Here is a 26021-nt window from a genome sequence, read left to right on the forward strand (position 1 = left end):
CAATGAAGGCAAAGTACTACAATAGTAATGTACTAGATCTGAGAAACTTCTTTCTGAAAGCTAATGGTAATGTTATGCAATTGTATTATCTTTCAGGGTAATACTATTTCTGAGATAATGATGATTTGTTATGATGATTGGTTATTTTTGCGTATTATTCCAATTTGGATTCACTGCTGGTTCATCATTTCAATATTACTGCAGATGAAATACTTTGCCTTACAAAAGGCTGGAAAATAATGTGTGCACATCAATTAATTATCATCCGTGACAGAAAATCCATGCGGAACTGGACCCATCATTCCTTCACATTGCCCCACTTTTAGCAATTCATGAAGCGCTGAACTGCAAATCAAACGTGATGCCGGTGTCTAGCCGGCCGGTCTGAGTTTGGTGTGCACTCTGAATTTGGTCTTCACTGTCTTACCTCTCGGCCGGGCTCTCCAGCAGGTCCTGTGAGTCCGGGGGGTCCCACAGGTCCAGGGGGTCCACGGTCCCCACTACCACCGGGAGCTCCTTGCTTACCAGGCTCACCCTTGAGAGAGAGGGGGGCCGCAGGGGGGGGTTAAGGACTCAGACCGGTGAGGAGTTTAAAGTGAACCAAACAGGGGCGAATCATACTAATCGCCATAACATGAAAAAGACGTGCCTTAAAAACATTATTATTTACATACACACCTTTCTTTGATTATGGCTGAATAGTCAGATAAAGGTGATAATCCAGAGTGAAGTATTTACATTTTAATCAAAAGTGTTCGATATGGAAGTTGTTCAACCCATCCAAAGTAAGAATCCTTCTCTGATGTTCCTGTCGAGGGAATGGCTTCTTCCGCTCTGATAGTTATCGCTGTTGATTGTCAGCACCTGACGGGGTACTGCTGTGAATTTGTATTTTCGTTGGGATGAGTATGAGGGCGATTTAGACAGGGGTAACACTCACAGATGGTCCAGGCAGGCCGGGGAAGCCTCTCTCTCCACGCTGTCCAGGCAGACCCACGATACCACGTGTCCCGGACAGACCCTGGGGCCCTGGGGGGCCGTCGGGGCCCTGCGAGAAGGAGAGAGGAGTGATACGAAGGGAGAGGAAAGGAGGAGAACAAAAAAGGCAAGGGTTAAAAGGCGGTCGATGAAGGAGACCCAGGTGGGAGATAATTAATTATATTATTCCCACTCATTGTTTATCTCCATGGTGATGGCGTGCACACTCTGGCAGGCGGTTGTCAACATCCACTCACTGACCACTGATCCTAGGAACACTGCCTGTCTGTGGCGTACAACCATTGGGTTGCGTTGTAAGTCACATTTGGTCATCAGCCCTGCTATGATGCCCTGATTTTTGCAGTCTTTTTCCCCATCTCACAGAGCTGTCTGCAGTGGGAAAGATCTTCATCCTCGTCCCTTTGCTGTCTTCTGTTTTCTAAGCTGTGTAACTTAATGGCGGCTGGTGAGTGCAGGCCGGGTTTCTTTTAAGAGCCTCCCCCTCCCCCCTTTCCACCGTCTCCTTTTGCTCTATCTCCTCCATCAGGCTGTCTGTCAACTCCTGCTGCTGCTGCTCCCCCCCCCCCGTCCGTCCGTCCGTCCGTCCTATCTGTATGTCCGCCATTATGGGGCATGATGGGACACTGACAGCTCAGCGTATGAGCAGAGAGATTGTGGACAACATAAGGAACAGCTGGTTGTGAGGATGGAAAGTAAACACATCAGGGAGTGTTTCTATTGTGGATAATAGGGAACAGGGGGACATCTTCATAGCATTTGAAAGGTGTTGAATAGAAGTGTAGTTGTGGGTGGATATGTGTGTCTGTGTGTTTGTGTCTCCGGATATTGGTCATATTGTGTGTGGGTACTTTCTGGTTGAATGTGTGTGTTGCCCTCTGTAGAATTGTACATTCTTATGATTGTGTTAGCCCTCTACGGACAAAACATTAAAGACAGACTGGAAAATTGTTAAAAACGGAAAGAGGGAATGACAACGAAGCATAGGACCGCAGGTGGGAATCGAACCTGCGGTCGTCAAGACTCGAGGCACGTCGCCTTCATGGTGAGAGCCCTAGCAGCTCGAGGAGACACTAGGATGACGACGAAGGACATTGTGAGCCATGCGAGGGACGGGCGCTTACATTAGGACCATCCTCGCCAGGGTCTCCCTTCTCTCCAGAGGTACCGGCGGGTCCACGGAGTCCGGCGTCGCCCTGACGACCAGGCGGCCCGCCGTCTCCCCTCACGCCCTTGGGTCCGTCTTTACCGGGAGGGCCTGCGGGTCCGGAGCCTCCAGGGTTACCCTGAGGAGAGAGCGCACCGCGAGGTCCAGCACAGGGAGCACAAAGGGTAAGCTCGAGGCCTCATCGCGAGCTTTCGGAGAAAGGCATCGTCTAGCGCCATGGCAGCGGTCCTGAGTGTGTTGTGGCAGCATGAATTCACTTACATTAGGACCAGGGGGTCCGACTCGGCCGGCAGCACCCGGGAAACCAGTGGCGCCCTGTCAGAAGGAGGGAGGCGTTAAGGCCAGCGTATGGGGTACTGTACTCTAACCTCCACGTCTGTCATTTCTGAGGTCTTAATAACGTGGGCTCCACGGGGGCTTCACACTTACAGGGGGTCCCTGAGCTCCACGGGCACCTTTAGGTCCAGAAACACCAGTAGGACCCTGGAATAAAAACACAATGCAGGTTCAAATACATGCAAGCAAAAACAAAACATGCTTTCCGAGTACTGGTAGTGACATGTTGGTGTCTGCCTGCTTCAGTACTGGTAGTGACATGTTGGTGACTGCCTGCTTCAGTACTGGTAGTGACATGTTGGTGTCTGCCTGCTTCAGTACTGGTAGTGACATGTTGGTGTCTGCCTGCTTCAGTACTGGTAGTGACATGTTGGTGTCTGCCTGCTTCAGTACTGGTAGTGACATGTTGGTGACTGCCTGCTTCAGTACTGGTAGTGAGTGACATGTTGGTGACTGCCTGCTTCAGTACTGGTAGTGACATGTTGGTGTCTGCCTGCTTCAGTACTGGTAGTGACATGTTGGTGACTGCCTGCTTCAGTACTGGTAGTGACATGTTGGTGACTGCCTGCTTCAGTACTGGTAGTGACATGTTGGTGACTGCCTGCTTCAGTACTGGTAGTGACATGTTGGTGTCTGCCTGCTTCAGTACTGGTAGTGACATGTTGGTGTCTGCCTGCTTCAGTACTGGTAGTGACATGTTGGTGTCTGCCTGCTTCAGTACTGGTAGTGACATGTTGGTGTCTGCCTGCTTCAGTACTGGTAGTGACATGTTGGTGTCTGCCTGCTTCAGTACTGGTAGTGACATGTTGGTGACTGCCTGCTTCAGTACTGGTAGTGACATGTTGGTGACTGCCTGCTTCAGTACTGGTAGTGACATGTTGGTGTCTGCCTGCTTCAGTACTGGTAGTGACATGTTGGTGACTGCCTGCTTCAGTACTGGTAGTGACATGTTGGTGACTGCCTGCTTCAGTACTGGTAGTGACATGTTGGTGTCTGCCTGCTTCAGTACTGGTAGTGACATGTTGGTGTCTGCCTGCTTCAGTACTGGTAGTGACATGTTGGTGTCTGCCTGCTTCAGTACTGGTAGTGACATGTTGGTGTCTGCCTGCTTCAGTACTGGTAGTGAGTGGCATGTTGGTGACTGCCTGCTTCAGTACTGGTAGTGACATGTTGGTGTCTGCCTGCTTCAGTACTGGTAGTGACATGTTGGTGTCTGCCTGCTTCAGTACTGGTAGTGACATGTTGGTGTCTGCCTGCTTCAGTACTGGTAGTGACATGTTGGTGTCTGCCTGCTTCAGTACTGGTAGTGACATGTTGGTGTCTGCCTGCTTCAGTACTGGTAGTGACATGTTGGTGTCTGCCTGCTTCAGTACTGGTAGTGAGTGACATGTTGGTGACTGCCTGCTTCAGTACTGGTAGTGAGACCCACCGCAGGTCCGGGGGCTCCAGAGGGTCCTTGAGGTCCGGGGGCTCCAGCGTCACCCTTCTGTCCGCCTTCTCCCTGATCTCCCTTCAGTCCAGGCTGGCCATCTGTACCCTGAGGGAGCAAAGAGTTATGCAAAACAGTCAACAAACAAGTAAAAGTATAGCTATGGAAACAAACACCAAAAAAGAACAACAGCAAAAAAGGTTCAGTCTTTACTTTCTTATTTTGGCTTCTAACGTGTGTCATTGTTCACAGCAAAGACCTGCGGAGCCACCATGATCTTTCAACCTTTATGGTCATGACTAACTGTGACCTAGGATGAGAAGCTCATTGTGCTATTTCTAACAGAACCACCAAAGTATCTATTATTCAAATTATTAAATAGTTTTCTATATCTACCCGTAACTACAGCAATGTATTCCCTGCTCAAACCTGTCAACTGATTTGATGGATGGATTGATTAGTAATAATGACAGACTCTGTTAGCATTTAAAATGATGGTGATAAAATGTTGAGCAATCCAATAAGCAAGTGTTTGTTGATTTCACATTGCGATTGCTAATGCCTGGTAGAAAGAATAATTCTCCAAATCAAAGCCAAACTCTTGTTGCAGTGTGAAAATTGTTTGTGAATATAAGTTAAGACTGATTATAATCTACCTTTGGGACATGTTTAAGACATTGAGCAAAGTCTAATCTAGAGTAGAGCAAGGTGATTGGAAAACTTCAGACGTTTATCATTCTGGCATCTATTCAATAATAATAAACTTTTAAATGAAATAACAAAAACATCCAATGATGCAGAGTCCCAGCTTCACGAAAATGGGATAATACAATCTTTTGATTAACATCCATAGTGGAGGATGCTTCTAATCAAAACATTTATTTGATGTCGTCCTTCGCTCCTTGCCAGGGACATAATGGATGACACTAAGGGACATGAAACAAATACCAAGACTGAACGCTAATGCTGCTCTCCCGAGGAGCTTGGGGTAAACAGATTGTGGAAATGAGATGCATCTTTAAAAAGGAAAGGACAACACAAGGAGTGACTCACTGTAGCCCATGCCAGGTGTAAAGTAATGCTCTTAATGGAGCCCTATCTCAACACAGCCGTATAAAGTGAAAGCAAAGATAAACAAACAAAAACTTGAAGACTATTGTATAATTTATTTATTCTGTAATGTCAATAAGAATGGATAGCTCAGCTTATGTTTCTATACGTTAACCATAATGACTGGAGGGGGTTCCATGACGTTATAGATTGACACCAAACAGATTGTGGCCTCCCTCTGTTTCTATTTTAGTTTAAACTCTGTCATAGGCTTGTTCAGGGTTTCCTCATCCAGCAGATGGACTCTGAACATTCCACTCATCCTTCATGTTGGATCAAAGCTGATCCACATCGATGCTAGATTTGAGGTTTTTGGGATATTAATAAAACAATAGACATAAGCCTATTTGGATTGGGATAATATATTATCCCTAAACTGTAGAGCAATCACTCATATCTCTTTGCTAGATCCTTTTCTGTGGTTGTGTGAACACCATGGAGCAAGTGGGGGATGGCATCCTGATCAATGATAACTACATGAGCTTCTGCATATATAGGGAATCAAACCCAGAACTTTAGGTCCGGAATTCAAACATGATATTTGTATATATGCAAGGTTTGTTTGGGCCTGGTTTTATGGTAGTCAGATACTTACAGGAGGTCCAGCGAATCCAGCAGGTCCGGGAGGGCCAGTCTCACCTCTGTCGCCCTGAGAACAAGAGGACAGCGGGACATGAATAAGGAGTCATCCTCAGTGGCGCTATACAGTATAAATCCCATAATGCTCACAGTAAGTATTTATTGTCGAAAGACGTTTTCGCCTGATTCTAAATCACTTATCTCAACATTGATGTTGAGACTTAGAATCTGTTGAAAATTGAAATATGTGATTTCTCTGTCCCGTATCTCAACAGATTCTAAATCACGTATCTCAACTGATTATAAATCACGCATCTCGACTGGCTATAAATCACGCATCTCAACTGCTTCCAAATCACGTATCCCAACTGATTCCAAATCACGCATCTCAACTGATGGTAAATCGCGTATCTCAACTGATTCTTGATCACGCATTTAAACGTGGCATAGCTTGTGGAGATACGTCCTTTCGAATCAGGGCAAAACCTATTTTGACGTGATAAAGGTGAGGGACTTCATACGCCAGGTGAAGTCCTTCCTCTGACTCTATCTCTATCTACACAGGTACCTGAGTAGCTAAAGGAACCACGGATGGGTCCGGCGGAAAAGGGTTACTCACAGGGGCACCGCGGGTACCTGGCGCGCCACTGGGGCCGGATGGGCCAGATTCTCCCTGTCGGAAGAATAACAAGTCAGATACACAACCGCCGACAATAGATTCAATTACACACACATCTGATGTTCATGTGGCTCTAATTCACTCCGCATACACTCTCCCCACAAAGAGGGGAGAAAACGATTACAACTGTGTTCCTTTTTTTATTGTTTTCCATGGAATCTTCCATAGAAATGAATGAATTGTGTTCACTGAGCAAGTAGCACGTAAAGGTTAATGATACAAGAATAACGTGATGATGACTCTCACCTTCTCTCCGTTGGGTCCAGCAGGGCCAGGGGGTCCGATGGGGCCGGTCAGACCCTGAAGGAGGAAATAAATGAAGTTTTGTTATAACACATTTAAAAAAAAAATTGTAGTAAAAAGAACTATAAAAATAATGACACCATCCACCACTGGGGCAGAAGAAACTCACTCTAGAACCATCTTTTCCAGGAGCGCCTTCTGGTCCTTTCTCTCCGTTGTCACCCTGAGGAAAACCAAGGGACACAAAACCTCAATGAGCCATTTTAATCCAGTGTTCCACATTTTCAACACGCCCACGTTGCCTCCCTTCCCTACACACTCTTTACATGAAGGGTCCTACCCTTAAGTGTAGAAACATTACAGCTTACGACTGAACCAACATTATGCATGTGTGTTATCCAGGCGCTTCTGCAGGCAGGGCTTACTCTGTCTCCCTTGGGGCCCGGGATGCCGCCGGCTCCTCTCTCTCCAGGCATACCCTGCAGACCGGGGGGGCCCTGGGCTCCGAGACCACCTGCGGGTCCAATCGCACCCTATCGCGGGCGACACGGGTTCGTAGATTAGGGGGATGGAAAGAGTGAGGGGGAGAGAGAGAGACAAAGCAAGACAGAAAATTGAGCCACTCCATGCAAGCACATGAGCCAGTGTGATTATTGAACACAGGTTTTCTTTTTTTTGTATATCTCATCTCCCGGTCGATGAAATGACCACTGCTGTTTTCTTGTTTTTCCTCGAAAGGTAAAGCTTGTTATGGCTTTCGTCAAGCCTCAATATTTTATTTTCCAATTCTGCAAGTGAGTCACAAGCACATTGTGACAATGGTGTTGACAGTGAGTGATAGAAGACAGCCCATTATTTAGCAGATTCAACAGAGGAGCACATCCACACATCCTGTATTGGCTGCTGGTCTTGGGACAGTGGATGAAATCATAAGATACAAAGACTGTTCACTGACACATTAGGGTATTTTTCAATTTCAGCTGTCAGCTTATAGATACCTTTTGTTTTGTGATTTCAGAAAATCGAATGTCATGGAACATGACAAATGGCATTTGTCAGTTTGTCAGTTTATCCAAACTGTGACTGACGTCACAGTTTGAGATGTCAGTCACAGCTTGTTCTTTCTCCCAGCGTGTTTGTGATGTGGTGAATGACATATATAGCGCCTGTTTAATAGGCTTTCAATTAGAAATGTGTGTTTTATGACCCAGACTTGGAACATCGATCCAAGGGGACTAGAAACATCACACACTTTCATCCGGCCCACTACCACCAAAGTTTGATTTGACACCAAGTCGTCCAGGCCAGGCCAGCCATTGCCTCCGGTTTAACAACAAAAAAATGGCACTGGGAGTCATTTTTGTTATCAGCCCCTACCTTCAGCCTGAGGTCCAGACCGTATAGACACATATCCACTACCCCCTCCGTCCCCTCATCTTCCTCCTCCTCCTGCTCTGAGCCATAACCATCGTCTACTTGCTCCGCCAATGTCCAAATTCGGCTGCCAAAAATACGGTGTGGGTGTGGGTTGGGTTGGGTGCAGGGGAGAGGGGAAGAGGCGGGGGGTAGAGCCGGTCTTTTGGAGTGTCCTGCATATCAAAAGGCGGCTCATTTCTAATGTTATTACGAGAATCGTAATCCGCTTTACTGGGGTCGTAGTACTATTTCGGTAGTACTATTGCAATCCATCAGTCAAATCCTCAATGTGTCTTCTCTGTGACGGAGCCCTCTGTGCGACCTTCAGGCAAACATTGTGTAAAGTCATGCACTGCAGTGTGAATCACAGATCATACGGCCTCACTCTCTCTGTGCTTGATCTTTGGTAGACTTTGCCAGGCCATTTCAAAGGTTAGAATATCATGTTGCCAAGACAATAATGTAGATGTAGTTGCATGGAAATGCTATTACTTCCCAGGGAACAACAGCATTACTGTCACTACTGCAGAACAAGAAACCTAACTCAGCACTGACTCACACCATCTGCAGTCTAATCCGAAATGTAAGCTATTCGCAAAACAACAACTCGTTTTCACTCGTCCTTATGTGAAGAATGGAACCCATCGTTGGACAAAATGATTCCATTAATTAATGATACGATCACAATGAGTTGTCAGCGAGTATTCAGCAGGCCTGCCTGTCTATGCGACACTTTGGTGCAGCTATTGGAACCAAAATTGCTTAGCCATTAGTTACTTACTTTTGCTGCATTACAGTTTATATTAAGGAGCTCTGAAAGTACCTGAACTTTACAGAGGGTTTTTTATTATAAGAACAAATCGATTTTAACTGTCTTATATATATGAAACCGTAGTAAATGGACTATATATTTATATAGTCCGGAATATGTTTTGCACTAAATATCAATAGAATTTTTTTTTTGTGTTTAATATCAGTGTATCACGGATGTTTTTATTCAATCCCACTGCTTCCATCCCCCCGTGTCCTGGCAGCAGCCTCACCTTGGGTCCATCAGTCCCGGGGGTTCCAGGCAGACCACGGGGTCCCTGAAGACCCTGAGGCCCGGCACCTCCCCTCTCTCCTGGGAAACCTCTCTCGCCCTGCAGGGGAACACCACCGAGGGGACGGTCAGTGAGAAGTCAACGAGACCAACCAACCAACCAACCAACCAATCAGAGGCAGTTTACGGTATGAGAGAGGAAGAGGAGGGTCAACGTACTCTAGGTCCGGTCACGCCAGCTGCTCCACCCTCTCCGGGAACACCCTTGAAGAGAGAGAGAGACACAGAGAGAGAGAGAGAGAGAGAGAGAGAGAGAGAGAGAGAGAGAGAGAGAGAGAGAGAGAGAGAGAGAGAGAGAGAGAGAGAGAGAGAGAGACACACACACACACAGAGAGAGAGAGAGAGAGAGAGAGAGAGAGAGAGAGAGAGCGATCAAATCAGTACGTTGAGTGTATGTTGAGATGATCGTGGCATTGTATAAGAGATGCTTGGGGGAAACACAAGCGATTTCTTATTGAGATGGACTCAGAAAGAAGCAGCTGTTTAAGAGATAGGAATTAGCATTATAAGTAAATCATGGGAGGAAGCTTAGGGTGTTGGGGGGCCGGGGGGGGAGGGGGGGCCGATCAGGACGGGAGTGAGACAGGGACGACGCGCCGTTGAAATGCTGGTGGGGAAACGTGGCCATAATCACATCTGTGTGAAGTAGTGAAGCTGATAGCATTACTCACAGCGCCTTTAGTGTAGCAACTGCACTATAAAGGCGCCTTTTCCCTGTGAGGCCTCAAACGCTGGTTATCATTTCAATGAAGGCTGTGTGTATTTCGTCCTGGTCTTAGTCAATACAGTGGCCATTGGCCTCAAGGGCTGGGCCAATCATAATGGACGCTTTTATTATGAATTCCATTTTTATCTCCAAGGCTTCTTATGTCATGAGACAGGACCTACCTGGTCTCCGGGCTTGCCTCCCTCACCAGGGGGGCCTGGGGGTCCAGGAAGACCCTAAACAGAAAGGCAAGGCAGACAGCATTAGGAACAATCATTAACCTGAGTTTATTCTGGACTAACAGTGAACACATCTAGAGATTGTAATTTATAGTCGGTGGTGAGTCATCTTAACTTTCGGAGAACCAATGTAATGTGTCCTTTTAACTTTCAGATAACAGAAGTGTCACTCCAAAAGGTGACTAAGTTGAGTGTACATGTGTTTGTGAAGCAATGTAAGCAGTTGGTTTCTAGCAGTTACTCTCCTTGATGAAGTGAAAATTAAAGATCGAACAGCGCTTAATTGATCCTTTTTGCACGTTGTTACATTGGCTGGATGCGTGCCCTGTGCATCTATGTACAAATTCAGACAAATGTGCCCCCTTCTACATGCCTCCAGCAACCAGACGGAGGGACTCACCTGGAAACCGGAGGGGCCGGGCTGACCCTGCTCTCCTCTCTCGCCAGCGGGCCCCTGCAGAGACACACATGGCCAGCATATAACAACATGGCAACCTTTAACAAGATGGGCCTACCAGTCTCCACCTTAAACGCGTGAGCCACTGGAGATACACTGCACGGACATTAAGGTCAATGAAACAGGTTTCAGCAGCAGCAAGGCATCATGGGAAATGAGGATCCCACGACGGCTGTCTTTTGACATGTACTAGAGAAATGGATAAGATCGGAGTGGGAGACAAGAAGAGAGACAGACACAGAGAGAGAGAGGTACACTTACAGCGGGGCCCGGAGGTCCAGCAGCGCCAGTCTCTCCGTCTTTACCGGGCAGACCCTGAGGGACAAAGAGAGAGCGAGGGATTGAGGAGGATGTAGAGGGAGATAGAGTGGGGAGGGAAACACAGAGAGGTGTGCAAAGCAGGCCCTTAGTTCGTGGAGTCCCATTCAAGGGACTGTCTGCTGGCCTAAGAATCTCACCCCCCCCCCCGCCCCCCCCCCCCCCGGGGTTCAGCACTGAGTAGATCAAACGCTCTGATACGGAAGGACATCGGTCGGCAGGGAACATGAACTATCACTACCAGGGTTGAAGAATTCATACTGCATGGTACCTTTTCTCACTGCGTGGATGTCAGATCTACTGCATGGTTTTGTTTTGTTAAAAAGGTTGAGGCACTTAGGTTCAACCTGTAACCCAATGCTTTCCGCCATGAGGATTGCAGCCATAGTTTTCCCGTCAAGGTTCAAACATATTGATTCTTTGAGAGAGAAAAACATCCCAGGCCGATTCGGCTCTGGATGGATGGACTTTAATCTTTTAACCCAGCTTACTCATTTCAAATCATTTTGAACAAAACCGATAGATGGTTGCTCCAAGTGACATCATGCGGGTTTTAAGTTTAATTTTGATACAAAGGGAGGAAATGGGAGACTTACCCTCAGACCGGGGGCTCCGAGAAGTCCCTTCTCACCAGACTTTCCTGGCTCACCCTGAAGAGAAGAGAAACACGTCAACCTCATCATTCAGGTAAATGGAGACAAAACGTCTCTGCAATGTAGATCCCAACGATACAATGTGTATCCCTATCGGTGCAACATCCCTCACCATTGGCTCTGTGGGTGCGGGTGTCTACTGCGATCGACACCATAACTTTGAATTCATTGATTGTTTCATATTCCAGGGTGGGTGATAACCATGATCAGTATGCTTGCGGAGCCATGTGAATGCACTTTAGGTTCAGCGTGTAGTGAGCCTTGAAGCGTTCCGTGAATCCAAACGTACGCCGGCTCCCTTGGGTCCGGGGAATCCCATCACACCGGGCTGTCCACGTGCTCCCTGGGGTCCTGGGGGTCCGGGGCGACCGTCCTCACCGGGCGCTCCCTGGCGGAGGGAAGAGGCCGCATGAGCAATCACTCATTCACTCATTCACTCATTCACTCATTCACTCACTCATTCACTCATTCACTCATTCACTCATTCACTCATACAGTGATTTAAATCATTGCAGAAAAAAAGGACCGCTTGTTCTTCATAACATTGTTAAAATCGAAAGCATGCTTCCACTCATTAAATGTGTATTACATTCACTTATTCATTCATATTATTCTACGAATAATGTCCTTTATAACATTGTCAATATTTGAGCAGAATATTTTTTTATAAATAATATAAATTATTGTATTCTTAATGTAAATGTGTTCTTTTACCAAAATGATAAACATTGATTATCTTTATTATTATGAAAATACTCCTATTGATAATAATTGACTGATTCATGTGTGGATGGAATTGGTCTGTTGTGTCTAGCTGGGAGAAAACTGGGCTTTACAAAGGAGGATAGATAAAGGTCTATCTTCAGAACCCTGAGCCTGTCAGGGGAACTGAATGTAGAATGAGAAACGGCCAGGATAAAATGTATCAGCATGGCTGTCTAGCGCTACAAAAGCAGAGCACTAAAGCTGTGGCCATGAAGGGAACCCACAGTGACAGCATTTCAATTTCACCTACGACACGCAAGTCATAGAAATGACAGATAGAGAGATAGATGATAGAATTGGCTTTTCTGTACTAAAAACGTGTACCCTTAAGGTAACACACAAATCAGTTTGACAAATCGAAAGACATTACACGCAAGGATACAGGTATTATATTTTAGGATGTCATTATAGTGAGGTGATAATAGTGAGGCGTGTAACTGTGTACTTACAGAGGGTCCGACTTTGCCTTGAGGACCAGCGTCACCAGGGCGACCAGTGAGGCCCTGTGAATAAGGAAATGTAATGAATTAGAACTTCCATAGACCTAAAGAACCAGCAGGTGAGTCACCAGAAGTCTCCCAGAGGCATGAGCTACGATTACGATTACATTTTCACATCACAGGGCAGATCTTTTTATAACAACAAGCAACGGCTTTGCACCTGTTGGTCGATGGTGAATAATCAAATCATAAATATGCATGACAAGATGTCACAGCTATTATCGCAATGCACAACAATTGCCTTTCAGGTTTCACGAGCCCGCGTCACATGGAAAAAATGTAACCACATCCCACGCAGCGTTTTGCTTCTAACTGGCCTTTAAAAAGCGGTTCCCTAGGCTTCAAGTGCATCGACTAATACGTTACAAAACAAATGTCAAGCGGTGTAATTCCCGCTCAAAGTCGAAATGGTAGACATATCAGATCCATAAAAGACATCTCTTTATTGGGTTAGCATTGGATTGCCACCGTTCCTGTGCTGAAACCACGTATCTCCAGTAACAGGCGGCCATCCGAGGGCCTGGTGGGGGACTCACCCGGGCTCCAGGAAGACCGGACTCGCCGGGACGGCCGGGGTCACCGTTGGCTCCTTTGGGGCCACCAGCACCAGCGGATCCACGCTCACCAGGGGCCCCCTGAGGTACAACGGAGCAGCGTTAGGAGACCCTCACTCAATAATACGCGTTGAGGTTTGGATCAATTTACATACATATTCATTTATATTTATTCATCAGGGTAAGATTCTATAAGTTGATGTGAAAACAATCCATTAATTAGTTGATTCATGATCTATCTATATGTGGAGGAAGATGGAAGATCAAATGGTGGAGATGGTGTATCCTGGATATATCCACTGGGCCTGCAAAGTCACACTTCTACTAGGAAGTAGAAGTTCCCCCCTCTGTTGGTAATTTGGTGGAACTGCACACCGTTTAGTTACCAGAACATGTTAAAAATCAATAATGGAGAAAATATTATATTTACTAGAGTTAAAATCTGCTACATCAGCTACTGTCAATTAGTGATTTAACAAATCCTACACTTCCGCCTTGGTACAATACTATAAACTCTGTTTACTTCTAAATACCGAAACATCTGAACTGAAAGCTACTGCACTGTACTGTATGCCTCTGCACTGCACTGCACTATATTCCTTTTCATACAAATATAGCCTGATTTGTATTGGACATTAATATATTTTTATGTGTGGGTATTTTTGATTGAATGAGATAAATGGTTCACTGAGCAAATTCAATTGTTGTTATAATCTGAGTCCCTTCGTGACTATCACAACCCAGAGGAAGACACAGAGTATTGAATATCATACAGATCATAATGTCCTCCTGATACAGGCAGTTTATCTACCCTCCATTCGACTTAAACTCATCCTTGATTTCCTCTGTGAGCATTTAGACACGCATCCAGTTCACTGAATGCCTCCATCTGTTTGTTTTCCTGCTTCACAGCATAATCTCTACAACATGCTACGACACACAAAATCACAGAGGAAACCTTCCTAGGAGATGGCAGTAACCATGGTGACACTCACCTTGGGACCTGCCAGACCATCCTGTCCTGGGAAACCACGGTTACCAGGGGATCCCTAAACGAAAACACAGACACAGTCAGGTATAAGCACAATCGTTTTAAATAGTTTGCATTTTATCCAAGATGATATTATGCATAATAGATAGATAGATATATTGATTAAACCACAGGGACAGCAGCATTAACGTAATATTAGTAATTATTGACACATTTATTTAGCTGATGCTTTATCCAAAGCGACTTATAACAATAACAATAATTGATTCAATCATGAAGCTACCACCCAGAACATGCAATATTCATGCGGGTACTTATCATCTCCGATTGGCCAGAGGTTATTCTAAATGCTGTGTCTGATTGGCTCTGATGACTGCCTTTGGAGCCAGTCAGAAGCACGGGTTAGGTAACCTGTGATCCGTGGCGCCCCATTGGTTTGTGACGGGCTACTGGTTACTCACTCTCTCTCCGGGAGGTCCCAGGGGTCCAGCACTGCCAGACTCTCCTCTGGGCCCCCTCTTGCCCTCCTCTCCCGAGGGCCCAAGGGCTCCCTGGAGACCGACTGGTCCCTGTTCAAACAGACAGACACCATGATAAGCAGGAGAAAGGTTTAGTTCTCGATGTACAAACTTTAGTTTCTTTGGGGTTCCTTTCAAGCTGACTTTCGTTCATATGTGAATCCCTGCTAACACAGTGATCTGGGATTCAGAGTGCTCTAGGGAGCTGCCTTGTTGTTTCTTTTGAGAATTCCATCAATGTCCTAGTCCTTTTTCCATCAGATTTTCAAGCGAATTAACTCTTAAAGCGAATTAATTTGTAGCGACATAAGAAGCGCCTAAACGGTTTTCCATCGACAGAATGATTATAGCGAATTAAAATTGTGTCACAATGCCCCGTGTTGAAGCGCATTTTTCTGGCCCGCTAGATGATTTTCCATCAACAATGCGCATGCGCGACATTCTATATCGCTTCAGCCGTTTTCCATTACTTTTATGTCGCTAGAACTTTCCCAAAACCACCTCTGCAGAGCGAATTAACTTAGTGCGACAAAATCGGCGTTAGAGCGATATAACCCTTTTTCCATCACATATGTCGCACTAACTTTTGATGCGCATCATTTTAAAGCGCATTATCTTTTTGATGGAAAAAGGACTGTCCTGTTACTGATTGTAATTGTAATTGTGGCTTAAAAAAAAGGTAAAAAGGCTTGGTTCTTGATTCATTTTTTAGAGTGATCATTTATCCATTGTGCCACTTTGAGTTATAATCAATGAATGCAATTTCCTGTGAAGAGTTTTTGCAAAAATAACTGTCATTGAGTTACATGAGCTCTTTTATTTTGTGATGATCATGCAAAGATCAATTTCATTCACATTAACAACTTCTCTGTAGGCCTTTTAGGGAGCAATTCAACCAGAGAGTATTTAGAATAAACGTTTTTTATCTGCTGATCTCTTTCAGCCTGGCACGTGTAGTGTTTCTATACAAATGGCTGCCTGCATCTGAGCCACACATACACATAGATGGATATACTCACAATCTCTCCTTTGGGTCCTGCCTCTCCCTTGAAGCCGGGGATACCTGGGTCGCCCTAGAGAGGGTAAGAGCAGAGATTTTGGGAGCGGAAGCAAACGGGAAATCAATAGAAACCATATAGGATTTGTTATTGAAATATGGAGTAGGGGAGAATGCGGGTAGTTTTGTCTAAGGTCAGCTATGGTATTGTTGCAGGTGCTGCTTTGCTCTGTGAGCGTGTACACAGAATACTTACAGACGTTCCCTTGGGCCCCAGTGGTCCGGTGGCTCCCTGAGGGCCAGGGGGCCCACGAGGTCCGGGGAACCCAGGAGCACCAGCAATACCAGGAGCACCCTACACAGAGAGAGAGAGGGAGAGAGAGAGAGAGAGAGAGAGAGAGAGAGAGAGAGGGAGAGGGAGTAAGTAAGGCAGCTGATGGGTGTTGAATTGTAGTGGCTGTGTTCAGTCCTTTATGCAAGATGGATGTGTTCAGGTGGATGTGTTCAACATTATTTTCCAGCTGTGTTGGAAAGCTTCAACGTTGATGCTACATCGTTTAAATTGCGTTTAGCTTATACTTGTGTGCGGCCCTTCATAAGTCATCAAGAGACTGAGCCTGGGTGACTTAATCAGAAGCATATATTGCATTTACAGGATGTCGCTATATACCGGTGGTGGAAGAATTATCCCAGATCATAGCTGGCAGAACATGTTGAACTCACAGAGGATCCTTTAGACCCGGGGATGCCATCAGTTCCGGGGTTTCCCTGAAAACAAACAAAATACAGAACAAGTCACTCAACTGAAGGTGGGTGGCCTTACTTCGTCAATAATAGTTGAAGAATTCACTATCGTAACAGTAAATTAGGAAATCTTATCTTGCGGTGAAACAATAAAAGAATAACAGAAAACGATCATTTATTTATTGTTTATCAAAAAGCGAAACGGCAACCAAATAATGCCTTGCATATCTTCTACCGATAACCAAACTGTTTGTCGAACCACTAATTGTGGATCCTTTTTTCAGACATCGTTATCCCGTCCCTTCACTCACACTTGCGCCAGACGGGCCGGATGATCCTGGAGTGCCAGACTCTCCGCGGGGGCCCTGGGCGCCCTCCGGGCCACGGGCTCCGGTGGGGCCAGCTTCTCCCTAGGATGGAGGAAACAAGCAGAGTGTCGTTGAGTGAGTGTTTACGGTGATTCGACAATTGTTAATAATGAAGTACAGCCGACTTCTTAAATGTAGACTAAGATTATTCGTAGTCCAAAAGATAGAAACTACAGGTATATTTGTTTGATTTCTCATGTTAAGCAGTGGTCAGCCATTGATGTCAATATATGTCAATATATATACATATAAGATGAGAGATACATACATAGATATAGACAAACTATTTAAGTTCCAAAGTAGTCTTACATCTGACTTGATGCAATATAAACAAACTGCACGTACACATGAAGTGAACTTTTTCGAACCAGGGAAACAGACATGCTCTGTTTCGTTTTAAAGCAAACACCACATCTAAGCCAGCATAGAAAAACAATGATTATCATAAACCTGTTAGCATAGAGGGGGTTTCAACTATCAGAATCAACAGAGGGGTTCGAGACTGGATTTAATCAGGATGACAGGAAGCTCTATGCTCCAAGCTAAAGACATCTATTGACGGGAACAAGGCAGACATTGTTTTAGGGGGCGATAATAGCAAAGAAATAAATCAAACAAATGTACAAACATTACTGTTAGGGTTGTTATGAGTCAAACTCAATGTAATAAGCCACAGTGTGGGATGTCCATCTTAGATTTCCATTTCTGTCAGCAGGATTTCAAGTAAAAAAAAGTACAGTTTAAAAACAACTCAGCTGTGCACGTTTTCATTGTTTAAAATAAGTTGTGATTGTGAAAGTTCACAGATTTAGTTGTAAAGCAATAGAAATAGTGGTTTTCCTACCCAGTCATGACATCTAAAATCAAATTTTAATAAATTTTGCTTGGCTCTGGTCAGAGCCAAGCTCAAAAAGGAATTTCAGACCCACACTAGTCTAGCTCCAAAACATCAGACTCTAGTGAGCTCTGGCCTCCCATGGACGTGGTCGTCAGCCAACGGCCACACGGCCCTCTGACGTCACAGCCCTCACAGCCAGTCGGGTGAATGACATTTGTTTGTCTTTGCCACGTCGGTGTTTGACATGACTCAGTCACATGACATAATCAAGTCTGTGTGTAGCAAATGTGTGGCAAATAGCAAGCATTTAATTGGAAACATTCAACTCCACCTTAGCTTGTTAGTCCTTAGGATCAGAAAATAATGGACTGTGACGGTTGGTTGAAAACCAGATTCAAACTGGGTACACAACATGGACTTTTTGGTATGGTTGTATTATTTATCCCAAAACTATTTGGGATGTAACAAAAAAAGTCTGGTATGTTTGGTAAAATAATCCGTACAAAACAAATCTATGTTTCAGAAGTTTGACAATGCTATAGTGAGTCTTCTGAGTGGAGACTGCACAGCGCCAGGGCAGGGAACCAGGAGATGCAAGGGGCGGAGTTAAGCAGTGTTTTCTGTTTTATTATGGATGTATTCTTCAGAAGATAACATCATTTGCGAATGGTAAGAGGGAGGTTTCAAAAGCCGATTTTTACAAATGCATTTATACCCTGGCCAAACACTGGTTTATACAATATCCACAATATAGCTATCGGTCCTCTTCTGGAACTGTGATGAATGGTAAGCCATATCACGTTTAATACGGTTTAGCCGGTCTGCTGGTTTCCAGTAGTGATCAATTCCCTGTAATAAACGTCCACAGATCCCTGGCTACAGCTACTTCCAATAAAAAGTAACGCTCCATTCAACCGTATCCATTACCTGCTCTACAGCCTTTGTGTTGTATGCTTTAAAGGCAAGAGAGCAAATGTCCTCTGTTGGGAAAATTTTCTCCAAAATGTGAGTGCAAGAGCAATATCCGATATATGGTATATGAATATAGACAGACACTAGCACACACTCACACACACACACACACACACACACACACACACACACACACACACACACACACACACACACACACACACACACACACACACACACACACACACACACACACACACACACACGATAACAGGCACCTTCATGTCAGTCTGGCCCAATGACTTCCGGGCTGGATTTTGTCAGACTGCCAGATCAAATTGCTTAACCGTTGTCATTAGTGTTGGGCGCTACGAGAAGAGCGCAGAACCACCAGGGCTGAGGCCTGAGGCGCTAGACCGGGCATGTCTGGCTCACACACGGATCACATCAGACCCAACAACCAGGGAGAGTAGCAGCGGTACAGAGTTACACATAGAGGATGAGAAGGGTGAAATATGGCTGAACTAGATACAGTGTTATTAAAACAGAGATAGACAGAGAGAGGCGAAGAGAGCCACAGAACGATTCTCCATTGCCTACTCCCCTTTCTAATTTACCCCGCAGACGGAGCACTCAGAGCATGCTACAACGCACTTGATTTAAAAAAAGGAAAAACCATTTTGTAACATGTCCCTGCAGAGCAAACTCAGAGGCTGAGAGCTGAAGATGTATTTCATTCCCTCTGATTCAGGCAGATGGCTGTTCAAGCAAAATCAAGAAACATTTTCACTCCTTCACCCTCACTTCATCATTCTATAGATCATAGTCAATACAGACCGATAGTGGGAGAGAGGAGGACCCATAGGGAGCAGAGGGCCAGAAAGAGGCTGAGACAGAGAGAGCGTGAGCGAAAGAGAGAGACCCTGATAGACTGTGAGAGCGAGACAATGAGCTGAGAGTGTGAGGTGTCTTACCTTAGAGCCAGGAGATCCAGGGAAGCCAGGAGCTCCGGAGGGGCCGACGGGGCCCTGCAGCAGCAGAAGAGAAGACAGGGTCGGGTTAAAAAGGGGAAGCTTGACAGCTTAACTACCGCTGTCCACGGCGGCCACCAGGGTGAGCTACATGCACTCCTGCTCCCAGCACCCTCTAGGCCTGAGGCCACGGCTTAGAAGATTTTTTCATTTTTTATTTCCTTTATTGGACTTTTATTCATCCAGGAAGAGAACAAATTGAGAAGTAAAATCGCTTTTTTTTCCAAGGGTGACCAGGCCAAGAGGGGCAGCACAACAATGGGTGAAATACGACACATACACATTGTATACACACATAGGACATGCAACATTGTGAAATAGGGCTTGTACATCAGAATGCATCATGGGATTTTTGGTTGGCGATAGCCTGTATTTTTGAAAATCCAAAATAAACGTAAATTTACCATAACCTGGGCTAATCAAAATGTAGTGCTGCACGAGACACATTGTAACAGTTTCAAACACAACACTGTCTCCCCAAAAATGACAATGATTATGATGATCGTTTCCCAATTAATTAGTGAACAATGAACCAAACACCATAATTACCAATTCAATTCCTATGCGCCTATGCTCTCAAAATGGAGCTGGTCATTGAGATGTGCCTCATGATGTACAAGCGCTAATACTCAAAAGGTGAGGGGGGGCGGGGGAATAGGGGGGTAGGACAAACTAGATAAAGATAAATATGTGTAAAGGGATGCAGGAGGATACAATATGGTCTATGGAATTCAAATAGAACTGAGAAGGACTAATACATTTTATTATACTGCCATTACAGCTGGAGGAGTGGTAATCTTCTTATTTCTACGTCCAGATCGGTGAAATGAACACATATGAATATCATATAAAATGTAAGGAAAGGCACAAGGTACTTACAGGGGGACCAGCGGGACCGGACAGACCATCATTTCCACGAGCACCCTGGTGTTGGAAAGGTTATAAATCAGCACACAGACAGCGGAATGTAATCTTATATCTTGGAATGAGGTGTGGAGACGGCGCCTACAACTAGATGGTCATACGCAGTGGGAAATGCCTCAACCAAAACTGATTCTGAGAAAATATGAACACAAACGTCACGTTGTCATATATATATATCAAAAAAGTAAAAGGACACAGACGCAGACAGACAGGCAGACAGACAGACAGACAGACAGGCAGACAGACAGACAGACAGACAGACAGACAGACAGACAGACAGACAGACAGGCAGACAGGCACACGCACAGACACACACACACATAGATAACAAAAGCACTATGTACTGCAATTTATAGTAAATACTCTTGAATTAAACAAGTACTCACAGCAGATCCGGAGGGTCCTGGACGACCTCTCTCGCCAGGCAGACCCCGGGGACCCTGAAGATGAGAGGAGGAGGGAATAATAGGTTAAGATGCAGGCTGATGCAGAACACTTAAAAGTCACAAAGACAACCATGCTGTGCTTCTAAATGAAAATGGGATCACATTGGGGAGAGATACAACAGGAACTAGTACATTTGATGTACACATGTAGTACTTCTAGAAGTACTACTACTATCACTACTTCTGTTACGAATAGGATTGGTAGTACTTGTAATAGTACAACTACTATGGTGTATGTGTTTAATATATATGCTGACAGAAGTACACTTGAATTGTACACTTACATCCTGAATGAAAGATGGGATAGTTGGTGATTTGAATGTAGTTAATATGCTAACACGTTGAGCTTTACATAACAGAGAGCTGGTGTTGTGAGGTGTGTGTCTGCTCACCATAGGTCCGGGAGCGCCGTTCTCACCAGGTGATCCCGACTCGCCCTACAAGGAGGGAGACATTCATGAACGTCTCAGATGGTACCACACTGAAAATAGCATGCTGTACGATGATGACCATAGCAGTAAAAAGATCATTAGCCGTCACAATAGATATGTTCAAACAAAAATAACAGAATTTCCTTTTACAAAGCTAGCACAACATAGACTTTTAACTGAAGGTAAAATGACAACAGAGTTGTAGAAAGAGAATATAAGTTATATTTATATTTTAAACGTACTTTAGAGCCAGCAGCGCCATGCTCTCCCTTAGCTCCATCAAGACCTGGATAGCCCTGGAGAGGGACGGGGAAACAGAGCACATTAGGACAACAAGGAGTTAAGAAAACCAGAAACCACCATCTTGAGTTTTATTTGATGGTGGGCCGGCTCCAACGTCCGTCAGCGACAGAAACACTCACTCTGTGTCCCTTGATGCCGGGCAGGCCAGGTGTTCCAGGGAAGCCACGTGCTCCCTTTATATGTGGAAAGAACAGACGACAGGTTGAGAAGAGATGATGCCGGGTCACAGCAACACATCGGGAAGACCGATAAAAAGCATGGAATTATTCTCGTCTCCAAGATCTTTTTTTTTTCAATACAGGATGTGAGCCAGTGGGACACCAAGTCTCACACAGTGGGACCTGGTGAGAGCACAGTTGGTTTCACGTTACAGACCCAGTATCTTCTATTCTTTACTGCACACACCACACACACCAAAAATGTATTATTAGAAATAAATACAATTCTGGTACAGCTGCTCTCTTCTTGACTGATGTCTAAACTTTGATCAATCTCCATAGGGGGTGTATTATGTATGTCTCCTGTCTGAAAATATAACAGTACTGGCTTACAGAGACAGTAAAATTGATGGTTAGATGAAATAGAATCCTATACAATTGGCATAATCAATGAATCAGAGTCCTATACACCGCACCACCAATTAAAATAATCAATGATAATGCTGTTATTAGAGAATGATCTACTGTTAGAACAATATAACTTCAGCGATAATTAATGTGAGTCGGATGCATCTAGATAACTACTACTACTACTACTAGGACTACTAACACTATCTCTAGGTCTACTAGCCTACTACTTTTTAGTTGTTCAGTTATTTAGTCAACACCAACCCAGCCAATCATAATTCAGCATTCATCCAGTTCATCACTCGACACACACAAATTATAATACATAATCAATAATAAATCAAAAGCCAACAAATCTGGAAACTTACCTGAGGTCCAGCAGGCCCACGCTCACCAGATTTGCCTGGTTTGCCAGCCTCACCCTAATACACAAACACAAAGAGTAAATATAATATATACACCATCATTCATTTTTTGAGAATGTATCTAAAAAAATATTATTGGTCAGGTAGGTAGTTTGTATTGTAGCCATTCCCGTTGCGCAAACTTGCATACAGTTTTTTTCAATGTAGGGTTTTGCGCCCCTAGTGGAGATATTTGGAAACTTTAAGTCTGCTACCATCTGGTGGCTGTAATAAGGCATTGTAAGTTCGGCCTCATGTAACAATATTCAAATGGTTAAAGATATGCAGAAGTCATTTTCATATTTTTTTTAGAAAACATTTCGATGTCATGAGAAAAAACATAGACAATTTTTCATTATAATGCAATCAAAGTATGCACTTCAATATGGTTAACACAATAATATGCTGTAGCCTGACAAATTTACCTAATTTTACCAAATTTACCTAAAATTAGTATAATTAGCATAGAATATAATAAAGTATAATCATGTGTCATGTTTTATGACAATTTATAGACCAACCTCCAACCCGAAATAGGAAAAGGTTACAAATAGTTATGGTAATTTAAGTGGAAGATCAAGATCTGAGATTTAAGCGTTTGAGTTGCCTTTGTTTGAAAGTCAATTAAAGGTTCTTTAGGTAAGGTAAGGTATATTATTTTAGTGTAATTTGTTAGCAATGGCATAGCCATCCGTCTGCTATTAGTGAGGGAAAATGCCCCGAGAGAATATCTTACGAGTTGACTGTATACCTGTAGGAGCCAATTTAGATTTTAGAAAGCGAATGGCTCTGTTCTGAACAATTAGGGAACCTCTTCTCTAATTGGTTTGGGGAGTCGATCTTACCTTTCCAGGTTAAGACTACTGGGTACTTTTTACGTTTTTCTTTTCTTTTCTTTTTTATAATTGGTGATTTCTGACATTGTGTTTGCAACCAAAGTACTCACATCATCTCCAGGTTTGCCAGAAAGTCCAGGGGGGCCACGGGGTCCCATTGGGCCCTGCCAATAAAACAAGAATAATCAACAAACAAATACTCATCCAAACCAACAGGGGTAACAATTAGTAGCCGTATTTCAGTATTAGTTGCATCTGGTTACAATGTGTATGTTCCCTTTAATATACAAGCATCCATGGCAAAAAAATCTTAAAAGGATTTATTTTCAAGAAATTGTTCTACACAGAGGACTCTAATTATTAATGTTTACTGTCGCAGAGACATGCACTGAAAACCTTTCGCAACATTGAAGATCATTCAAAATAGTTTCCCCTGGTTCTGTACTTTACACAAATCAAAGAACATCTAAGAACATCAAACTGAATACAAAACAACCTTTCTTGAAAAATACATCCTCACATGATAAACCCACTAACAAACTGCACTGTTCTCATCTATTTCTCACTTAGCTTTGACCGGAGTGAAGCTAAAAACCTACTATTCCATTGAGCAATGAAAAATATGAATCACATAAATAGGTTTATTAATGGATGGATCTTGTTTTTTAATCCTATGTTGTGTAACTCCATTTGAGTATACGAAGCAGGATGCTCTTCTAAAACCAGCATAATTAATTAAGAGCTAATTGGGCCCAGCTGCTCACCAGACCTTGACATGTATAATAAGCACAGTATGACTCAAGGCAATCCATTATGGTGGCTCCTGCTGAGCGGTGTTCCTCAGGCAGACTTGATCTTAATCCAGGCTAATGATGTGTTGGAGCCATGGGTCTCTCAGGGCAGCAGCAGGTTGTCTGAGAGGGCACCTCTCAGGCTGCATGTCTGAGCTCCAGATGAAATTAGTAGCACAGTGGTGGCCTGGCCCTGATCGCCCACTTGTAGCTTTTAGCCCAATTCTTTGTGTCTACGTGTCTACTATAGGTGTCTACGTGTCTACTATAGGTAGACACGTTTTGAGTAACCGGATCCAAGGGCATCACAACACAGTGTTAAGCTATACATAACAATCGCCTGCCTTGTTATGTTTCCGGGGCTGGGGGCGATTTTCAACACAATGTCGTGATTGGTTGTTACCTTGGACCCGGTTCTGCACTTGGAGCATAGACAGCGCCTTGAAAAATATTGTGCAAGCCACTCGTCTACCTAGAGCGACTACTAAAGGGTTTTGGTATAGTGAGAGGATATTGCAGGAAGGGATTGCAGGGGGTAACTCAAAAGGAAAAAAAGGAAAAGTGATGTCCAATGGCACTGTTGGTATGTCCTGAAGTATAGGGAGCCAGCTGGCTGTGGCTTGTTAACTACGCGGGTCTTTTGAGGAGGAGACGGAGGAGGAGATAGTCATGGTGTTTAAAAACCAAAATTGTAGGAAAGCTGAAGAAGAATTGTGAAGGGGCGAGCAGCTAGTTTTAAAGTATAAAGTGTGGAAAGTGTTAAATATTTCACAAACTAAAGTACATTATCATAGATAAAGGCATAACAATTTCAGTGTAAGGTTTCAGTGTTTAACAACATGTTCACAACACTGAAATTGTAGGTTTTGGTGTTTCAACTACCTATTTGTTACCTGGCATGCTTCCGGACTGAAATTCCTTGTAACTACATCCTGAACTGTTTGCTTCATGATAAATTACAATCTAAATGTCTGATCTCGGCCAGGGAGGATACTTCATGGCTTGGTGTACTTACAGACTGTCCGGGTTCTCCTGGCTCTCCGGGATTGCCTTGGAAACCCTGTGGGCCCTAGAAGACAGAAGATAAGAGGAACATTACAGGGAGTCCGTCTGGTTGGAGGAATACCAGACGTTGAATAAACACAGATGTAGAGTTTGCTTGGCGGAAAATGACAGGATCTTAACCAACAAAACGATGCAGAACCTTATCTTGAAAAGGGTTAACTGTAAGCCAACAGAAGAAATCACCAATAAACATTCAAATACAACGTCATTCAAAGTCCCTCTATATACAGAATTAAATGAGAACGATTTAGTAATGATTGCATGTGTTTTATTTTAACACATGATGTATGCCATTCTGTCTTACCAGGTGACATACATCACCTGGAGTCATGTGTGTAAGCTGCATTGTTTGAGCAGCGTGACAGTGTGAGGCTGAAGGTGAAAGCGTGTGTCACACACCAGCACCGTGAGAGTTGGCAGCCCTGCTATGAGTCCTTTAAAAACTAAAACCCAGTCTGAAGTGTATTGTAAGCAACAACCTAAGTGTCTGCTGAGGCAGCAAGTTGAGACAGGTTGGCCTGGCACTGCCTTGAAACCTAACAGCTCTCGGGCTGAAAGCTTAAGCCGTGGGCTGCTGCTTAAGAGCTGCAGAAGAGGGGACTAAAG

At 44.3% G+C, this 26021-nt stretch overlaps 1 protein-coding gene across 2 annotated transcripts in view; it reads right to left on the reverse strand.

Moving 5' to 3' along the window:
- Positions 1-26021, reverse strand: part of col2a1b (collagen, type II, alpha 1b) — a 44594-nt gene that overhangs the window by 6549 nt on the left and 12024 nt on the right. For both annotated transcript variants that reach the window (XM_060069697.1, XM_060069696.1), the window contains 35 exons: positions 25366-25419; positions 23670-23723; positions 22688-22741; positions 21873-21926; positions 21693-21746; positions 21412-21456; positions 20960-21013; positions 20529-20573; positions 19593-19646; positions 16812-16910; positions 16480-16524; positions 16013-16111; positions 15779-15832; positions 14703-14810; positions 14246-14299; positions 13233-13331; positions 12646-12699; positions 11721-11819; positions 11375-11428; positions 10722-10775; positions 10404-10457; positions 9947-10000; positions 9218-9262; positions 9000-9098; positions 6966-7073; positions 6710-6763; positions 6544-6597; positions 6238-6291; positions 5635-5688; positions 3930-4037; positions 2594-2647; positions 2426-2479; positions 2121-2282; positions 941-1048; positions 428-535 (listed from right to left, as the gene is read on the reverse strand). In XM_060069697.1, coding sequence (XP_059925680.1) covers positions 428-535; positions 941-1048; positions 2121-2282; positions 2426-2479; positions 2594-2647; positions 3930-4037; positions 5635-5688; positions 6238-6291; positions 6544-6597; positions 6710-6763; positions 6966-7073; positions 9000-9098; positions 9218-9262; positions 9947-10000; positions 10404-10457; positions 10722-10775; positions 11375-11428; positions 11721-11819; positions 12646-12699; positions 13233-13331; positions 14246-14299; positions 14703-14810; positions 15779-15832; positions 16013-16111; positions 16480-16524; positions 16812-16910; positions 19593-19646; positions 20529-20573; positions 20960-21013; positions 21412-21456; positions 21693-21746; positions 21873-21926; positions 22688-22741; positions 23670-23723; positions 25366-25419 — 2457 coding nt within the window. The remainder of the gene's footprint in view (positions 1-427; positions 536-940; positions 1049-2120; positions 2283-2425; positions 2480-2593; positions 2648-3929; positions 4038-5634; positions 5689-6237; positions 6292-6543; positions 6598-6709; positions 6764-6965; positions 7074-8999; positions 9099-9217; positions 9263-9946; positions 10001-10403; positions 10458-10721; positions 10776-11374; positions 11429-11720; positions 11820-12645; positions 12700-13232; positions 13332-14245; positions 14300-14702; positions 14811-15778; positions 15833-16012; positions 16112-16479; positions 16525-16811; positions 16911-19592; positions 19647-20528; positions 20574-20959; positions 21014-21411; positions 21457-21692; positions 21747-21872; positions 21927-22687; positions 22742-23669; positions 23724-25365; positions 25420-26021) is intronic.

This window comes from Gadus macrocephalus, chromosome 13 (assembly GCF_031168955.1).
Source record: "Gadus macrocephalus chromosome 13, ASM3116895v1".
Taxonomy (NCBI): Eukaryota; Metazoa; Chordata; class Actinopteri; order Gadiformes; family Gadidae; genus Gadus; species Gadus macrocephalus.